We start from the raw sequence: 19,837 nt of genomic DNA, 5'->3' as shown, positions 1-19,837 counted from the left end.
ATAAAGCTTACCCCTTGGCAGCTGTTACATGTTGTTGGTCTGTACATCGGTTCTGAATAAACTCTGAACCTGGGGGCTTTGACCTGCAGTCTCCTTCTCGTGGATAGGTACAAATGGAGTCAGCATGTGGGCAGCTGGTTTGTACTGCTCTCATTTTACCTGATAAACCATTATGAAGCTGCGAGGGAATCCTCTTGTGCAGTTTCTTAGTGCTTCTCTGCTACAGATGGACACATTGAAAAGGAATTATCAGCACAACTTTAAGTTGCACCAGCAGAGGGTCAGGTTGGATATGAGGAAGAATTTCTTCTGAGAAAGAGCAGTGATGCAGTGGCACAGGCTGCCCAGGGAGGTGGTGCAGTCACCGTCCCTGGAGGTGTTGAAGACCCGTGTGGATGTGGCACTGAGGGACGTGCTCAGTGGGCTGACAGACTAGGTGATGCTGGAGGTCTTTTTCAACCTTGATGATTCTGTAGTTCTATATCAGGCCGAAGCGCAGGATTTTTAAGTTCGATCTCCAGATATAAGCCTTGGCCTGAGAGGAGACAACATGGGTACGAAGGGCGCGCAAGACAGAAGGCTGAAGCGAGAGTTCACGCGGACAGAGCGGGCAGCACCGCCTCCGCCAATGGGAGGAGGAGGGCCGGCCCAGGCGCGGAGCCCGCCTTCCGGAGCCCGCCCCACCCTGCGGATGTGGCGCCGCGAGCCGGCGGTGAGTGGGAATCGGGTGGTGGGCCGTGCTGCCGGCGCCGCCGCTACCGCCGCCGTCGCGGGGGAGGAGCCTGCCCCCGTCCGCCCAACCCGTGAGGCTCTCGGGGCGGGGAGAGTAACGGGCTGGGGGTCCGGGCGGGGCTGGGGGCGGCTGCTTCTTGGCTGCTGCGCGGGAGAGGTCGCGTCTGTCAGCGCGCTGCGGCCGTGCGGCTCCTGGAAAGGAGAGGGCTGCTGAGGGAAGCGGGCGGGCCGGCCTGCTGGGCCGCCATCACACGGCGGCAGCACGGTGACCCGGTGGCCCGGTGGGCTGGGCAGAACTCGTGTCCCGCTAGCCAGGCTTACCGCTCTGTGTGAGTCCCGCTGTGCGAAAGTGGGAGAGTAGGGGTCCGACCGAGTCTGTGCGAGGCTGTGTGCACTGACTACTTCGTTATGTCCCGCTGGGTCGTTATGTCGGTGCTGGGTCTTGCATGTGCCGAATCAAACCGGGTTTGTGGTATCGACCTCGCAAGCACAGGTTTAAAGAGGGCTTCAGTGCACCTCTGTGTTTCAGAAGCAATCAGGCTGTGACAGCTAACAGTGGTCCTGCTCGCGCACTGCACTGACCGCGGGGATTGCGGATAAGCGGTAGGAGCGAGTTTCCAGAAGCGCGTTGTGAGTGCAGAGGCCGTGCTCAGGCTGGAAGGGATGGCTGGAAGTTGGCTGGTGCGGGCCCCGCTGCAGCTGGAACACCCAGCAGTGCTCCTCTGACGGGATGCGTGCAGTGTTCACCGAGTACCGGTGCCTCTCAGTGTTGAAGCATGCACAGTGTGGCAGTTACTGTCTTTATGTATAAACGTACATAAAACAACAATGGAAAGTGAAGCAGTAAGGTGGAATGACTTGTCAGGGTGACGTAGTGAATCGCTGGCACCACGACTGCAATGCCTTATGACACTGATTGCACTTTGTCTGACTCATTCTGCTTGTACAGATTTGCATCAGAAATCTTTTAAAAGTATTTTGTTAGTCTAATGCATTTTCTTTAAATGTTTGCATGCTCAGGCTGAGAGCTGTAAATCCGAATCACGTAATTATCACTGTAGATTCGTTTCTATAAAGAACTGAAGGCATAGTGTCGACTGAACAGTTCAGTTTGGTGATTAATATTATACTTGAATAGTCTGTGCTGCTGCTTAGCACTTTATGACCGAACTTTGTCACAGAATGCTTGGCATATGACTTTCAGCAAATCTTTTAATTGCTGCGAGCATAATTTGCTTGTCTGTATGAGAAGTGCCCTGCTCACCTACCAGAGGTGCTTTAAGTTTCTTTGGAATACTTGGTTAAAGCTTCACAAGATTAGCTGAGAAAGTACCTCCATAAATGTATAATGTGTTTGCATTCTTACCAGGAAAAGCTTATTTACTTTAGATAGCTGTTTGACTAATGTTCTCTTCTGTCAGTGTTTTCATTTGCTGATGATTATTATGCTGTAGGAAGTTGCAAGCTGGAGCTTTTATGCTAGTTCTTCCTTATTACTTTGTTTTTATGTATTTGTTTTCTTTCTCAAAAAACAGTTCTTTGCTATACATAGCAAAAACAGTTTCCAAACTTGGATAGTGAGATGTACATGGCCCAAAAGATTGAAAGTATCTTGCTAAGTGACGGTCAGGGGTTATTCAAATGCTTTGTAGTACTCTCTTCAGTTGGTCCACTTAAATGGTCATCTGCCACTGTGCTAAGACAGACACGTGTAACTCACTGTAGTAAAATATTACATTCTTTACATTCATATCTTTTATCTATATATAAATATAGATATATGCTGATATACTGTCATTTTTGTTTTGTTTATATACTTAACAGGTTCTTAAAAGATGAAGGAAACCTGGTCTTTCTTGGATACTTTTGAGCCTAACTTCAGGCCTCTGGTAGTAATTGAGCTTGCAAAAGGCACAAAAAAGGAAACCATAGAATGGTTCACTAAAAGAATAGTGGACAAAAAAGCCAATGGAGGTGAGTGTAACAGGATCTTCTGTAAAACTTTGTGATAGATTGGCTGTCATAATATGAAGACAGACAAAAAAATAGTTCTCATGTGATTCATTCACGTAATTACTGTTTAGCTAGTCCCATTCCATTCTTCAGTTTTGAAGTTGCTTGGTGTCATTTGAGAGTAGTGACGTAAGGTCATGTGCCTGCTGAAGTTTAGAATCCTTCCATCTTAGTTGTGAAAGAGGAGTAAACTCATGCAACTTAGATTTTTAGTAACTTAGTTACTTCCTGTGTTCATCTTCTGGAGTGTGTTTCTCATGTTGACTAAGAGAAAGTTGTAAATCTTATCAAATAATTACCAAAATGAAGGTGCGGTGCATCTATTATTCTGCCTTCAAGCCTTGGCTTCATGTTGTAGAATAAAACTGAGTTAGCAGGAAGCAAATTAATCTTGATAAATTCAAGTTGGCTTTTAATTATCTTTTTTCTACCTTGTATGTTTTCACACAGAGAATATTTCATTTCTTGGTGTTCCAATATGCTTCCAAGAATTGAAGTCAGTTTAACTTTGCTTTGTAAATCTTTAGAATTTTTTCTTTTCTCTTGGAAAGGCACTGTTTATGATTGTTGTATCTGACATCTGATGGTCAGTAAGCTTTCTGCAGATTTTGGATCTGTGACTACAGACTTGCTTGGAGGCCTATTTCAGACACCTAGTATTCTTAAAACTAATGGGACTGCAGAAGCAATGATTGCTGATGTGATGTGAGCATTACAGGAGTAAATCCAGACTGTCCTCATTCTTACAATTAATTTTCAGTGAACGCTTCCACAGAAGCAATACTACAGCAGAGGGTAACCCTGCAAAATTCTGAGCACCATATGCTGTTGAAACCTTAATTCTTCATCGCTGTAAGGATACAGCTTCAGTGCTCCTGATGACTAGGGCCAGTATGATAGGTGTATGATACAGTTTTCTTTAGGTATAATTTTTATGCATTCTGTTCCTATTTTTCTTGTATTACTTCAAAGGTGCACAACTACTGATTAAACCGTTGGTTACAGAAGATGGAGATGAAAATATTTATCTAATTGGAGCTTCCTATTTAAGGCTGTTGCTGGGAGCTGAAACTGTGGGTTTGGTGAAGGAGTGTAATGATAATTCAATGAGAAGTTTCACATACAGCAGTAGAAAAACTTTCAAAGACTTTGCAGGTGAGTGTTATTAAACTTCTATCATTACAAAGTTATGAGTACATTTATAATCAGTTTCACTATTAAATCTTTCATGTTTATCCCTTGGAGCGGTGTTATGATAGGATTGTTAACATAGCTCTTGAAAAACTGGGATTTATTTTGAAAAAGTTTTATACTATATTACCTTATTTTTGTATTCTCATCACAATTAGTTGTCTCAAATAGTTTATCGTTATGTTCTATAAACAGTAAAGAAAATATGCTGTGATAATTGATGTGAAATGCTTCCCGAAAAGCAGCAAGCATTTTTCAAGGCCATGCTGGATGCAGCTTTGAGCAGCCTGGTCTAGAGGGAAGTGTCCTTGCCTATAGCAGGGGGGCTGGAACTACATGGTCTTAAAGGTCCCTTCCAACCCAAACCATTCTATGATTCTATGGTTTTATTCATTTTTAGTTTTCTGAAAAATACTTTGGGAACTGTGTAGCAGAAATGAATATAGAGATTCTGAGCTTGGCAAATAGTGGAAACCTAACTGAGAGTCTTTCAGCAAGTCAACAGTGTCTAGTATTTGCTGGTACACTATCCCAGTCTTCAACAGTTCGTAATTCTTTGTGTTTGAATTCATTCTTTTAATTCACTTAAGTAGTCAAAAATGCAGTAGCAAATGTGTGCTAGTTATAGAAAGCTTCTTCCTATGATGTTCATTTTAATAAGTGGAGGTTTTGCTAAAAGGTGTTTGTTGGACTGGTCTTTTTTGGTGATTTTTTGCTGCCTCGGTTGTCTTATTATGCTGCACAATTTCTTACTACCTTCTTTTTTTATTTAGATGATAATCACAATTTCCTTACAATGTCAGAATGTCAGTATATCATCAAACATGAGCTTGAAAACTTGAGAGCTAGGGATGAAAAAATGATCCCTGGATATCCACAGGCGAAGCTATATCCAGGAAAATCAATTGGTAAGCAAGGTAGTTTGTTGTCTGTGTCTCAGCATCTTGACTTAGGACAGTCTTCATGGTGGGGAAAAAAACCTTAATTTTCCTGCAATTAAGATAAACTCTTGAGATGTAAATCACACTACTAATTTATCTTGTTTTCTCAGATTTTCATGATGATGAAACAAAGGGCAATGAATGTAAAGTGTAACAAAGGAAATTCCAAGTACATATTAAGAAAATGTTCTTTACAGTGAGAAAAATCAAGTATTGGAACAGAATCTTAGTTTGTGGGAATTCTGCCCTGGAAGACGTTTAGATCTTAGTGACCTTGGACAAAACCCTGCACAGCTTGAATTAAGCTGGACCTCCTTTGAGCAGGAGGTTGGACCAGATGAATTCCATAGGATCATTGCATCCTGAGCCTTCCTGTGAGACTGAAATTCTTGCTTTACATTCTTTTTAGTTGAATAAATTTTCAAGTAAGTTGATGTTATCTATTATTTTTAGTTGGTACCCAAATAATTTGTGCTTTAAAAAAAAAAAAAAAAGCAAATGCCCAAACCTACCGCCAAACTGTTTTTTTTTTTTTTTAACAAAATATACAGGGGAATGCCACAGGAAGTCATTGAGTTAAATGTGCTCCTGTTCATGAATAAATATTTTATTGATAGTAAGTTTACTTGCTTCTTTTTGGGGTGAAGAATGTTGGTAGAATGACATATGTTTATTGTTTCAAGAGTGGATTTATGACCTGCGAGTGTTGGATAGAGCATGCCCCGAGCACTATCTTTATGGTAGCTTCAACTAGTGTATTGATAGAGATGCTACGGTTTTTTAGGAGCCAGTTTCTCTTCTAGAATCCCATTATCATTTTAATAACTGTGTTTTTATCCGTAACTGTTTGTCACCTAAGAAAATTCAAGGGAAATTTAGGATTGGTAAATACATAATGTAACCCATTTGCTGATATCAACTTTCTTGTATTTGGCAAGAGTATTAGTACTTCTTTTTCCTTCTAGTGAGAAGATTATTGACCAATGGCATTCTAGTTCAGATTTTCCCACTCCATGACAGAGAAGAATTGAAAAAGCTCCGACACACCTGGTATGGCCGAGTCAGAATTGGCTATCAACCTTTAGGTATGTGAACACTTGCTCTGCTACGCATAAAGTGCAGGGTTTCTTCTGGAGGAATTTTCTCTTCAGTTGGTGTGAGAAGACCAAAGGTCCTTCCCAACTACTACTCCATCGTTTAGTCTCTATAAAAGTGATTCTCCTGTGTGGAAAGTAAGTATTGTAACAAGAAGTCAGTTGTTTCACTTGGAATTCACCTTGCAGTCTCCCTGTTTCACTAATAGTTTACCTTGATACATTCCCATTTCACTGAGTTTGCCTTGTCACCTTCCCAGATTCCCACTACAGTTCACCTTGTCTAATATTACCTTTCTGCCCAAGATGCTTTGTTAGTTATCATGGACTGAAGTTCACTTAGACTTGCTGTTACTTCTCTTGGAGCCAAGAAGGTGCTTTGTAAATAGTTTCTTGACTCTAGCCTATCTGGACTTGCTGACATGCATAGTCAAGGTCACTTCATCAAATTCTTCTTCATTCTAAAGTGCCTGTAGGATCATCTTCTGCTATGATGACTAGCACTGCAACTTTTCTGGGATGAAGTAGGAGCCTGAGAGGATCTATAGGCTGCTGTCTCTCAGTTTATAACAATTTTCTTTCTTGAGGCTGCAGAAGTTCTGTGCTATCTAGACCTTTGGCCCAAGCAGAGCAGTTCAAACACCCTGGAGCATGCAGTTCAAAGACCCCATGACTATTTCTTGTAATATTGAGTTTTAAAATTTCACCCACTGTTCTTCTGGGCAGCCCCCTGACAGAGTTCAGGACATGAAATGGTGAGTTGGTCTGCTGATTCAGTGTCTGCACAGCTCCATCTTAGCAGCAGTCTCCTTTTAACAGAAGTGTCCCTACGCATCAGCAAATCAGTAGTGGACCAAGGCAAAACTATTAATTTTCAAATTAACTTTTGGTAGGAAGGCTCCTCTGTGTCTGGGGTTGACAAAACTGCACTGATTTGTATGCTTTTCAAAAGCGTGAGTTGTTGGTTGCTAGATTCAGTTGAGTGGATTATATACACTGAGAAAGTTCAAAATGAAATCAAGTTTTAATCTGACAAATGTGGAGAGAGTTAAATTTTGAATTTGCTGAAACGCTGTGAACTTTATATGAAAAAGAAAAAAACTAAGAGTTTGCCTGCTTAATAATCTCTTGGTCCAGCGGTTACTTGAGATTCTTCCTTGAGCTATAGAAGTTAAGGATCTGGCTCAATAATTCCTGCCTCCAGACGAGAAGATACCGCTCTATATTCTTCTCTTGTTTATACAGGAGAGGTTCTTTTTGAATGACATCAAATACACAAACAGTTTAAAAGTAAATTCCACTAACCCTGCTATATATGTACTAAGTTAGGGATCTCTTTTATGTTGTGCACGTGGAGTGTGAAATGATGCTACTGGTCTATACTAAAACTCATTTAATAATAAGTTCTTGATTAATTGAAAAAGATTTTGGCATACTGATTTTTCTGTTTGTTTGCCTTTTCCTCTAGCTTTCAGAGGCTTATCTGATTGGCAGCTATGAATTTCTGCTGCAGTTTTCTGTAAGCTGCATGCCATACCAGTATTCTGGCATTGCACACGAGCTTTTGATCTACTAGTCTTTCATGCAGAACACAAGTACAGTGTCAGTTCACAGGCCGTGATATTTTATTACGTGAGTGAATACGTAGCGGTGATATACAACTATAAAGGACCTGGTCTTCCAGGGAGGCAAAGGTTAAAACAGATTTTAGCACTCCAAACTCAGTGTGCTAGTTATTTCTAAATCTTAAGAAGTGATGGCATGTCTAGATCATGATGGGTAGCACTCTACAATCTTTTTGTTAGTGGTAATTTAAGTGAGATCTTGTTTTCCATGGAGGTCGTGCATCTGTCGTGTCCATTAGGACTGCACTATCCAAACTTCTAGAACGCTTGAGCAGGCAACCTCAGTGAGAACGATTGCGTGTTTGTGTATTGATTTTCTGCTGAAAGGAATGTCTCAGCCTCTGTGCGTTTTTAGATGTGTTTAAGAACTCGGTATATTTTTCCATCTATTCCTTTCATTAATGGAGACATTTTTCTCTGCAGATGAGATACGCTCCTACTTTGGTGAAACCATCGCTCTCTACTTTGGCTTCTTAGAGTATTTCACGTTTGCATTGATTCCGATGGCTGTCATTGGAATCCCTTACTATGTATTTGCATGGGAAGATTATGACAAATATGTCATGTTTGCCACATTCAACCTGCTGTGGTCCACTGTGATCCTGGAAGTTTGGAAGCGGATTTGCGCAGTGATGACGTACCGCTGGGGGACACTGTTGATGAAGAGGCAGTTTGAAGAACCAAGGCCAGGTTTCCACGGTGCTTTGGGTATCAATCCTGTCACTGGGAAGGAGGAACCGGTGTACTCCAGTATTAAGAGACAGTTACGCATTTATCTGGTGTCCGTACCGTTCGTGTGCCTTTGCCTCTACTTCTCGCTGTACGTGATGATGATTTACTTCGACTTGGAACAGTGGGCTCTGGATTATCATGAGGAGAATAAGTCCACCTTCAGCAGCTTGATGCTCTATGTGCCCAGTATCATATATGCTGTCGTGATTGAAGTTATGAACCGTATCTATAGGTATGCTGCTGAATTCTTAACATCGTGGGGTAAGAAAACTATTTATTATTCTTATTTGTACATTATGATTTAGAATCACAAATGTTTAGGACTTACTTTACTGTGAGGTAAAAGAGCTGGCCATTTTCACTTCTTTCTTTTATTCGGAGTGTGACGAGATAGCAGTTTCATGTTTGGTTTAATTTGGTCTGAGTCTAGCAGAAGGGACGATCGTGCCTTCTTCAACCTCTCTCTGATGCCAGTCTCCCTTCTCTGAATTAGTTCTTTCTTAGGCTACATTAGCCATATTGCTTGCCCAAGGGAGGAGGTGAGATCATCAGGGTAGGAGATTAGAGGTAGACAGCTGAGGAGACTGTCCTGGCATCTTTGCTCCATAGTTTGATGAATATATCTTTGTGTACTGATACATCATTGCAGAGGATAGAGGAACTGATAATAGAATAAAATCTAAAAACATAAACAAAACTGTCTTACAATAATGTTTGTGTATATTGTATGTATAATGAAAATTGAGATTTCACATCCTTATTGAAACATTTTCTTCTGGGCACTCTCAGGAGAGAGTGAACAGATTAGGAGTTCATCTGGTTGTCTCCCACCTCACTTATTTCAGCTAAGATCTGATGTTAGCAGCTGAACTGGCAGAGCATAGGAAAAAATCTGGGTATGGAGGCTGGCAACCAGAGAAGTTGCAGGGTCTGTGCATTGCCATTGCTGCTACTAAAGAAGTGGTGGTACAGTACAAATTGTTATTGCTGTAAATTATTGGAGGGACTAATCCTAATACACTACTACTAAAATGATTTCTAGGTGGAAAAAATGTTCCTGTTTTGTATAACAGTGTTTAGTACACTGTGTGTGCTTCTGCTGTTTACTAATGAGTAATTTTGTTGATTTTCTTTTTTTTAGAAAATCACAGGCTGGAGTCTTCATATCAGAATCATTTAATTCTGAAGGTTTTAGTGGTAAGTAGGTAGCGTGAGGAGTAAAAGGTTATTTAAAAAGGGAAGTTCAGTGTTTTATTTGTATTTTCCCAGCATTCCTGCTTTGACTTTCAGTTTTGTTCAGTGCCAAATAATTTGATTAAACAGGATTTCTGTTGTGGTTGCAGTGACTGCTAGGCTGTATAAATACCTTGTTTTATATTGCACAGCTTAGTTGTTGTTTTTGAGTTGATTGTTCTTTCATTAGGATTCTGGATATGTAATGTAGTTGTTACATTCTCTGGATATATATATATATTTTTCTCTTAGTTGTTGTGGTCCTGGCTTCAACTGGGAATGATTCCTTCTGGCTTTTGCAACATTTTATGGTAAACTGTGTTTTAAGAAGTTCACACATTAACTTGCATTTGTACTAAGTTCAACCAGCTGATCAGAGGAGACTGGATATACTTGTCCATTATTCTGCTTGCGTACAGCTCATAGCATATACTGATATATTTACCTCGGGTCTCTGAATAAGTTGCTTTTGCGTGCATACATATGTACTGTGAAGTGCATAGGAGGGGACTAGGTGCTTGTATTGGTTTTGAGAGACTGTACTGTAAATCTTGAGAAAAGTTCTCTGTGACTTATTTCTCATTTTAGTAGTAGGGAATATTATTCTCGGTCATAAAACCTTCTGAGCTGGTTAAACGTAAAGCTAACGTCAGGTGAGGAACAGTTACACAGATCTAAAGAGATGTCTTCCAACAAATAGATTTTGTCAACATTTTTATTTGAAAAAAGTCATCACCCTGAACTGAGATCAATGCCAAATTGTGGAAGATGAGTACAAGATGACAGCTGTTTTAAGTGTTCACATTTCGTAGTTCAAATGTATAACATGTTGTATATTGTGCTTTAGGAAGGCATTGAGGTAATTTAATGGAAATAGGAGTAGGATCAATAGGATCAGAATTATTTTTTTCTGATGTAGTTTTAAAGATGATAAAGACATTTAATTTAATGGACAGTTTGTATCCCTGTGAAATCAGAGTAACTGTTAGATGATAGTTGGCATTTTTTTCTCAAGCCATGAATTTCTACTTGCATAATAACAAATATTTTCATTTGCAGTTCAACTTCTTGAATTGTTTTGCATCTCTCTTCTACATTGCTTTTGTGCTGTTTGATATGAAACTTCTGAGACAGGTGAGTTACTCAAACACTAAAAACAGTGATGCAGCTAGGAAAATAAAGGATTGCTTGAAATAGCATTGATTTTTCAGTTGTTTTTCTAAATATGTACATGTGTGTATTGTTGTTGTCAAGTTTATATTTTCTTATGAATACAGCTCCATATTTCAATTCATCTCGCACAGTTGCAGAATGATAACAGAGTAATGTAGAGCGATCATTTTTCTCCTTGCAGATGAGAAAAAGAAATTGATTACTCCCTCACGCTGATGAGGCTGAGGAATGTTCATTTCCTCTTCCTTTATGCTAGAAAGTGTTTTTCTTTATAGTTCTTATTGAGAAGCTCCTGAGGATAGGAGTACTAAGTTGATTACTACAGTGAGAAATTGAAAATAAATAGAAACAACAATTTGTATTTTAAATCAGTTTTCTGTTGTTAATAATGCTTGAAATGAAATGCATGAAAATCGATTAAAAGTAATTATTCCTTTGACTGTAGAAACTTAATATGTATTTTTTTAAGTCCACTGTTTACCTCTGTTAGTGATAAAAGATGTATTGTTAAGTGTTCAGCTTTCATTGGACTTTCTGTACTGTCTCCAAGACATACGAGGACCCACTAAATAGTTAATTATCTGAAGACCTATTTAGTTCTTTTCAGCACATTGCAAAGAATGGGAACCAGAGCAGCTATCCTTCTCACTTGCTATTGCTAGTATGTTCTATAGTATATTCTATTATGCTGGCTGCTTTTGTTGTGGTGTAACAACTTGCAGTGTTAATAGAACACACAAAATTGGAAACGATCACAGACTTATTGCAAGTCTATTAATTGGTGTTTTTTTTGTTTTGTTTTTTTTTTTTTTTTAGAGCTTGGCCACTTTGCTGATAACTTCACAGATCCTCAATCAGTTTGCAGAATCCCTGCTTCCTTACTGGCTCCAGAAGAGACATGTGAAGAAGATGAAGAAACACACACGTTCTCTGAAAACAGATACGGACCTGTCATTAGTGGAACAAGTGAACTTGGAGAAAGAAATGGGCACCTATTTTGTATGTTGAATATGCTCATATGTTGTTAGAATATATATTTTGCTAGATTATATGCTGCTAAAAAGTGGTTTCAGGTGAATTGTTGTTAGCTGCAATGTAGTACATTAGAGTAGAAATAGCTGTTTTATTTCAGAAGGAATGCTGAATACATGATAAGTATAGTTTGACCTCTTGGCAACAGTCATAATGTTCTTTTTAGAAACAAAGAGCAGAGCAGAGTAAGGAATTGCTTGTTTCTCATTATAGAATGTGATAGCAATTGTTGCTTTTGAAACAGTAGATCATTTTTGTCAATTCACTGGGGGATAAGCTACACTTGTAGAGTCCTAGTGCCCAAATTATATCTTGCAAGGGAAGCCCTGGTGTCTAGATTTTATTCTTATGTGGTGGAACTTAGAATTCTTACTACTTACTGTATTGATCTCTCTGTTACATCGCCCAAACACAAAAAGGTGGGTTACTATGTCCAGAGCAAAGGCCCTTCATTATGCTTGGAGCAGTCATCTTTTTCCACTGTTGTCTTTTGAATTATTTTTAGCCCTAGTAGTAAGAGCTACAAGGGCTACAAAACAAACAAACAAAACCAACAAACAACCGAGCAGCGGAAATGTAACTGCATGTTTCTTCTACTGAAAGACCTGGGTACTCCTGTTTACTTAAGGAAGTCAATTTTTGCTTGTCATTCTCTCTGTCAGCTGTTTCTGCTTTTCTATTTCTCTATCTCTATCTAACACTCACTAGAGATTTCTTGTTCTTTGGAGCCTGTTTACACCTTCTGGCTTGGTCCCAGAAGTGTTCCCACTGGCACAACAGGTGCTGCAGTCCTGGAATAGCCCAACTGCTATACTTGCTATCTTCTACATTGCTCCTAATCCAGCAGTGTTTCTGGCCATCTCCTGTGCTGGACTTGGCAGTCATCGTTCACAAAGGCAACATAAAACTACTCTAAGGGTTAAATTGGTGAGCACAGTAGCCAGTGCAACCTAAGAAGCAGAAGAGATCAACTCTTTAGGCCAATACTACTGCTGAAAGCTTTTGCTTCTTGAAATTACAGCTTTGGCATTTGTGCTGTCTTCCTATCTCGGTTTCTGATGGCTCCGTAGTCAGTAAGCACATGACAAACAGCACGGAATCAGATCATCAGTTTTACCTGTGTTGTTTTTAGGATTTCCTTCTCACCAACCACAAAGTTTTAAGATGTATTTGTATCATCTTATTACGTTAAACTGGTAAGTTCTCTTGGAATAGGTCTTGCTTAGTATATTATTGTCCCCACCATACTTTACTTCTTGATTTGAATTTGGTTGATTTGTTTCACTGTATTTAACACATATGGTGGAATTCATTACTTGGTGTTCTAGAGGAGTTGACAAAATGCAGTAGTGTCTATGTTAAGGCCTTATAGAGTGCCTGACAGCTTGTTCCATCAAATGCTGCAAGCATAGACACAAGGGATTTAATTCTTTATGCCTTTACAGAGTAAGAATTAGGTGTAGGTCATGTACTTTTTATGTAAGAAGTAGAGAACATCAGAGTTAGAAATTTATTTTGAAATGTGAGAGTGCCATGAAGTGGGAAATGGAAATACTACCTTTGCAGCTGAATAACTGTACTAATGTTTCCCTGGGAGTGTTGGTATTTCTCACTTTATATATGGGGAGGTAGATTGACACAGAGCACACCTGTCTTACAGTGGAGAGCACGACAGAAAGCCTCAAGTTAGTGTCTGAACTGGTAAATCAGCATCGTCCAGCAAGGAGCCCGAAAACGTGCCAGCACAGATCCAAGGGCTATGAATTGGCAGCAGGTGTCGACTTGCCTGACCGAGTAAGCTGTGGCTCCTAGAGCTGAACTGACTTCTGGTTCTGAGCTGGCACATACAAAGCCAGTGTGGTGTCTGAATCCTGCTGGCCAGTGCCTCTTGCAGATCAGATGTATCTGCACCTGTTGTGTGGTCATACCTTGAATCATTTTCCAAGGGGAAACAATAGGTCAGTTGTGGGGTTATTACTTTGCCTTTGAGTTGCCCGCTTCATGCTTCAGTTTCAGTCTGGTGCACAGTGTATTCAACGGCTTAGATTTTAATTTCAATCTAAATATTTTGATTGTGCTGTATTTGTGTATATAGTATACATGGTATTAGACCACTTGTTTCTAAGTGTTGAGCTGTCAGCAGAAGAGTGTTACTAAAATTACATCTGTCACAAGGGGGAAGCATTTGACTATGTATAGTAACTGAGGAGTCCAGCAGGAGTGTTGACAGAATTCTGTGTTTCAGGATCTTTTCTTTCCTTTTCCTTTCTTCACTTACCCTTTAATATTCTAATTTCTCTTTGCCCTCCTTGCCCTCTCCCCTCACCCCCTTTTTGTGTCTCTCCAGTCCTTCAACTGATTTAAGGTATAAAAGCTTGTAGTCCTTATTTCACCTCTGTTTCTCTCCTAGTTCATTTTGAATCCTGGGTTGCTTTGTTGATTGTGTTTCCTTGATGCCATAGATTGTGCTGCTCCTGCGGCTAGGGCAACAGGAGGTTGATAACAGTGATAATAGCACAGTTAACATCCTGTCAGATGTTTCCTTCATAAAGTGTTGTAAATCAAATAGGAGAAAAGTAAATGCTCGTTTTATTTTCAGACTGCTGTGCTGGTAAGTCGGTAGGTACTGAGCAAGAAAATGAGAAGAAAGCAGTGGAAGTGCTGTGCAGTTACCAGGGGGAGAATTATAAAGTGACACACTGCTCCTTGCTTGAAACATGTAACTGATAGCAGGGACAAACGTGTGACTGCCACTCCAGTGAGTGATGCTGCACAAATGCCCCTAAGGAAGACCTTGCTAAAATTCAGAGTTCATACAGGAAATCTCTGTGGAAAAAAATCTCATTGAATCTAAACATTACACAGCTCCTCAAGGTCTCGCCTGCAGAGCAGGCCTGTTCGTATGTGAGATGTGAAAATGAGCTTGAATGAGGAATGTAGCTAATGAGTGGCCCATGTTGATTTCTGAGCTTGCTGGCTTCTGCTGCCTGTTTGCTAAAACAAGAGCACCAGGTGCTAGAGGTGGCAGTTGGTTTAATTGTCATCAGCCAAAAGGTTAGAAAGTTGTGTCTATGGTGCATGGAACCAGAACTAATGTTAGATTTCCTGTACTGATCTCAGTTACTGTCAAATCTTTATCGATAGTTTTGTTGGTTTATTTCATTTTGAAAGAGAAGAAAATGTGTGGGTCTGGATGAATACCAAATAGCTGTATCCTGGTTTAAGTAGTTTATGATATTTCATCACTCTTTGTTCAGAGAACACATTGAACAAAATCAACCCTTTTCTTTAGAAATTATTGGTTTATTCTTCGTTTTCATGAATAATTGCTGCAATCACAGAAAACTATTATTAATACAACAAAATTACTATGTAAATATGTATAAAGACCTACATGTGAATACTTAATCAGCATTTAAGTACCCAAATTATTGATTCAAAAATAAGGAGATAGATGCATTGCAGTTTTGCCAGAACAGGGCTTTTTGTTTGCATTAATTGTTCCTTTCAGAAGCCAGTGCTACATTTTGACATTTTAGCCTTCAAGTAGGCAATTAATTCTGACTTACTCATTTGAAATAGATGTGCAGAAATATTAGAAAAGGGTTGCCTGTTTGAAACCTATGTTTCTGGTTAGATCTTTCCTGGACAGTCTGAAGTACTGGGCCTATTAGTAAGAGCATTGTGAGGAGAATGTTCTGCCAGTTACATGAATGATGCTGTTTTCTTGTCCTACACTGCTCTTTCAGTAGCTGTTTCACTAGAATAGTCAGGAACTTAGAGTGAGTCTGTTTATACAATTACTTCATATACTTTATGTAATATGGATCAGTGAATGTTACAGAAAGTGCATTAGGCAAAAGGAAGAACCTTGGCCTCCCCATATTAAAAAGTTTTGATTGTAAAAATTACTAGAGAGGCTGTCTTTTTTCCTAATGCTGGTCATTGCCACACAGATAATTTGACATGAGGAAGCATGTTTATAGCTGTATTATTAATTCCACATCTTCATGTATTTTTTGTGAGTAAAAGTTGCTCTTTTTTTTTTTTTTTTCTTTCTTCCTCTGTTTTCCAGGGTACTTTTGATGATTACTTGGAGTTGTTTTTACAGTTTGGCTACGTCAGTCTTTTCTCGTGTGTTTATCCGCTGGCTGCTGTCTTTGCAGTGTTAAACAACATCACAGAGATATATTCTGATGCTTTAAAGATGTGTAGAGTCTACAAGCGTCCATTTGCAGAACCCACAGCAAATATTGGTGTTTGGCAGGTAAGCTTTGTTTCTTTTCTAGTCATTTATTATAAATGATATTTCAGCAGATTTAAGCTGTGTTTCATCATCAGCTGCTTTTAATTTTTAGTAGGCACTTTGTCATCTTCAGTGTCCTATGATATTATCCCACTGTAGTACATTTTGTTAGGTTTTCAACCATGTGTAATTTTCAGTTGCCTTTGAAAAGAAAGTAAATCCGTTCATTACTACTTGTATGTATGTATGTTGTGATTCTGTTGCAATAATGACAAAGCAAAGCTGCCAGTACAGTACTGCCTAGTAATTCATAGCAAAATTATTCTGAAATTGGTAACCTGTGGGCTATCTCAGGAGCGTGGAGCTCATCGCATGTAGTTTCAGAAAATTGAAGAATGATAGGTAAGTACTCAGAATCCTGAGTCATGCTTGGCTGTGTGCTCTCATGGGTACTGGTACTCAAGCTGACTAATTTTGAAATAGCTTAGATCTGTGTGAAGAGGCTGTACTTTTCTACAGAGGTGTAATCTACTTAAACAGTTTCACACTAGAAGTCGGTGAAGGATTTTCTGACCTCAGTTGTTTAATGATGTGCTTGTGCTGGCACCAGCTAGTTTGGGACCTCCTGAGTAGACTGTGTTGGTAAACTTATTCTGACCAATAAAAACTCTGCAGAACTCCTCCAAACTCAGAGGTGTTTCTGGTAGAAAGAATGGCCAGTTGTATCCAAAGATGTAAGTTTTCTGTAACAGCAATGTGAAGTAGGCTGGAGGAAAGGTCTAGGAGATGATCTGTATTCTAGTTTAAGTTTTCTGTTGATGCGTGGTGGAGACAGAGGACAGAATAGATTAGTAGTTTGTTTAATTTGAAGTTAGCAATCTATTTTACGTGGGAAGTTAGAGCATTGGCTGAAATATTTCTGTTGAAGAAATACTGGAATTATTTTATCATGGGAGCTGAGTCAACAGCTTACTGTCAAGGAGAAAGTTACTTCTGCTAATTGTGATAATTGCTACATTTCCATATCGGCTTTTCTCATTCAAGAGGAATGAGTAATCACTGCATTGCAAAAGCAGTTGTCATACTGTATTTTCAGGCGTTTTGTGGGAACTCTGTATACAAGAGCTCCTCAGACTCGCATGTTTACATGTAAACCTTTCTTTCAAGAAATCCAACAGCTGCATTCATCTTGAAAAATGGATTGCTATTTTAGAAAGGTTCTGAACCACTACATTTTCTGATCACTTAACGTAAGGACGAAACAAAGCCAGAGTGCTGGGACTGTTAGCTCCTCTAGTTTTGCCTTTTTTCTTTTATTTTGGAAGAAATGTGTGTTCAAGAGTAGAAGGATACACAGTCTTTTGTGTGTTCACATTGAGTCATGAAGATACCAAGGTTAAGATTGCTTTCCTGACCATGTTTTTTGTTTAATTTCTTTTTTTCCTTGAGGATTATTCTGAATTCTTTCAGGAAGTGATTGGATATTGCCTCCATCTAGGATGTTACTGGTCTTTAAATACACATACACACACAGATGCATTAAATTACAGAAAAATTCAGGGTTGCCAGGTGTGCTTTGTGGTATTACAAACCTTGTTGTGGTCGTGTTGTTGTTGCCCGTTTTTGTGGTTGACATAGTGTAGATGACTTGCCAAGCTACTCTACATTATGGAAGTCAAAAGATGGAGAGGAAAAAAAAAAAAAGTAATGACTCTTCTGAGGATTTCATGGAGAGGGAGGGAGAAATTTTGTAGAGCACTTTGGGAGTAAATCCGAGATAATGGTCATAACTGTGAATGTGTTTGTGTCTTATTTCAGTTGGCTTTTGAAACTATGAGTGTAATATCAGTAGTTACTAACTGCATACTGATTGGAATGTCTCCACAAGTGAATGCCCTTTTCCCAGACTCAAAAATGGATCTTGTTCTGACTGTGGCACTGGTAGAGGTAAGTCTGACTTCAAATAGAGTTCAGATATATGTTTTAATAGAAAACAACATGAAGAACAGTGGAAATTATATCAGTAAGTAGATAAAAATCTGCTTATTTTAAAAGGACTTAAGAGTTTTCCCTGCAAAGTGTTAAAACCTTGCTTTTTATTTTCTGTGTTTTCCTGTACTGTGAATGTTGTTGCTTCACTTCTGCAATACTTTCTTCATCGTTATGAATGTTTCCCGTAATGCATTATCTGAAACAAGTATGTAGAAGGACTAAGTACGAGTGATTGTAAGACCATCTGAGTTTTATGTTTTCCTAATTCTACGTAGTAAACACTTGAGTTTCTTTTCAGGCAAATGACTGGCCATTTTACATCTTAACAGATTGTAGATCATTGTCCTTATGTATCTTTCTATTATTCCAATTTAAAAATGATGTTATTCTAATTTCCAGGAATATAGGAGTTTTTTGTTTTTGTGTATAGTTGTTGAATTGCCTTGTAGAGGTATGGCCTCTATATTGCTTCTGTATTGTTGTTACAGATGTTGTGGGTTATGCAGTAAATTATGTGCTTGCTTAAAGTTTGCAGTTAACTCTAGGTCTTAATCACACGTCAACTGGTTTACTGAAGTTGGAGTCTACCTACAACCTGATGCATTTTTCTGTTATGCATGTGTGAACATTTGCATTAGCCTTAGTGAAATGTTTGAATGTAAAACTAATTTGACAATTTAAATGCAGCATTTAGATGGTATATCTGGAGAGGATATGTTACAAAATCTATGTGACTAAATGTAACCAGAGTGAAGTCTTAATGTCCATTTGGTCTCTGAGGAGGCCTCTGTCTCTTGATAGGCCATAGGAGAATACCAGCATTTTTTCTCTCTCAATTTGAATTCTGCCTATCGGTGATCCTGTACCGTTGTGCGATTCCTGTGCTTTAATTAGGTAGCTCTTGGAATTTCTTTTAAACAGTGCATCTCAAACACATTATCTATAAACCATATGGAAAGGAGAGTAAAACAAATAAAGGAATAAATGAAAGGAAGAGTTTGGAAAAATAAAAGAATCCTGAAAGGAGAAATGGCAAGAATGTTCTTTTATATGAAGAAACAATTTGGACAAGGCTGCTCATCTAGAGCAAACTACACTGTATGAAGGGACAAATGGAGGGCAATGCTAGGTGACCCAGAGAGGAAAGGCAGCTATTTGGTCATAGAGAAGTCAACTTTTCTCTTCACTTCCTTATTACTACTTCATAGTGCACTTGTTATAAAAGATATATTTTTAAAAAATGGCTTAATCATAAGTGCCCAGTGTGCTTAATACTTCAAAGTGTGCTGGTTTAATTTCTTCTGCCGTTTCTGTGTTGTTATAAACTACTCATTGTCTGAGAAATTCCAGACAAAAGAAATCTGCAGCCTAACAAGCCATGTGACTTTTTAAATTTTGTTGGTTATAAACAATTCCCAAACTGTTGCATTTGAAATTTAATACTTTTGCAGTCTTTGAGGGACAGAACTGCAGTGTTCTTGAATCAGAATTCCACACCTTCACAGCTTTGTTTTCTGAAGTCAGAGTAGCGCGGGTCATTCAGTTCTGCAAGAAGTTCTGTAACACCAGATACAGAGTGTTTGGAAGAGTTCTCCAAAGTGAAAGACATTCTAAATATCTATTTCTATATGTAAAATTACAACAGTGAATCCAACAAGAATAATTTTTCCTTCTGTTGAAGGCAGCTTCCATTGTGTAGACAGATGTGTTCTCAGTTACAATAATAATTTTTAACAGTATTTGCATTGAAGGTATTTCAAGTTAGAACACTGAGCTCAAAAGATGAAGGAAGGGAGAATGACTGGATGCTGTGGGACTGCAGTCAGTTTCATC

General features: G+C 39.0%; 1 protein-coding gene across 4 annotated transcripts in view; it reads left to right on the top strand.

Annotated features, from left to right (window-relative positions):
• The first annotated feature begins 676 nt into the window (after window positions 1–676).
• ANO10 (anoctamin 10) overlaps window positions 677–19,837 on the top strand; it is a 107,903-nt gene continuing 88,742 nt past the window's right edge. The window contains exons 1-11 of one of the 4 annotated variants that reach the window (XM_042888462.1): window positions 677–712; window positions 2,557–2,706; window positions 3,718–3,900; window positions 4,710–4,844; window positions 5,843–5,962; window positions 8,020–8,589; window positions 9,470–9,525; window positions 10,621–10,695; window positions 11,551–11,733; window positions 15,842–16,033; window positions 17,831–17,959. In XM_042888462.1, the coding sequence (XP_042744396.1) occupies window positions 2,568–2,706; window positions 3,718–3,900; window positions 4,710–4,844; window positions 5,843–5,962; window positions 8,020–8,589; window positions 9,470–9,525; window positions 10,621–10,695; window positions 11,551–11,733; window positions 15,842–16,033; window positions 17,831–17,959 (1,782 nt within the window). In that variant the 5' untranslated portion in view covers window positions 677–712; window positions 2,557–2,567. The other 3 variants (XM_042888459.1, XM_042888460.1, XM_042888461.1) reach the window with 3 other exon arrangements.

Source organism: Lagopus leucura, unplaced genomic scaffold (assembly GCF_019238085.1).
Source record: "Lagopus leucura isolate 7727_CA_CO unplaced genomic scaffold, USGS_WTPT01 Super-Scaffold_100157, whole genome shotgun sequence".
Taxonomy (NCBI): domain Eukaryota; kingdom Metazoa; phylum Chordata; class Aves; order Galliformes; family Phasianidae; genus Lagopus; species Lagopus leucura.
This window is presented reverse-complemented; position numbering and strand designations above follow the sequence as displayed.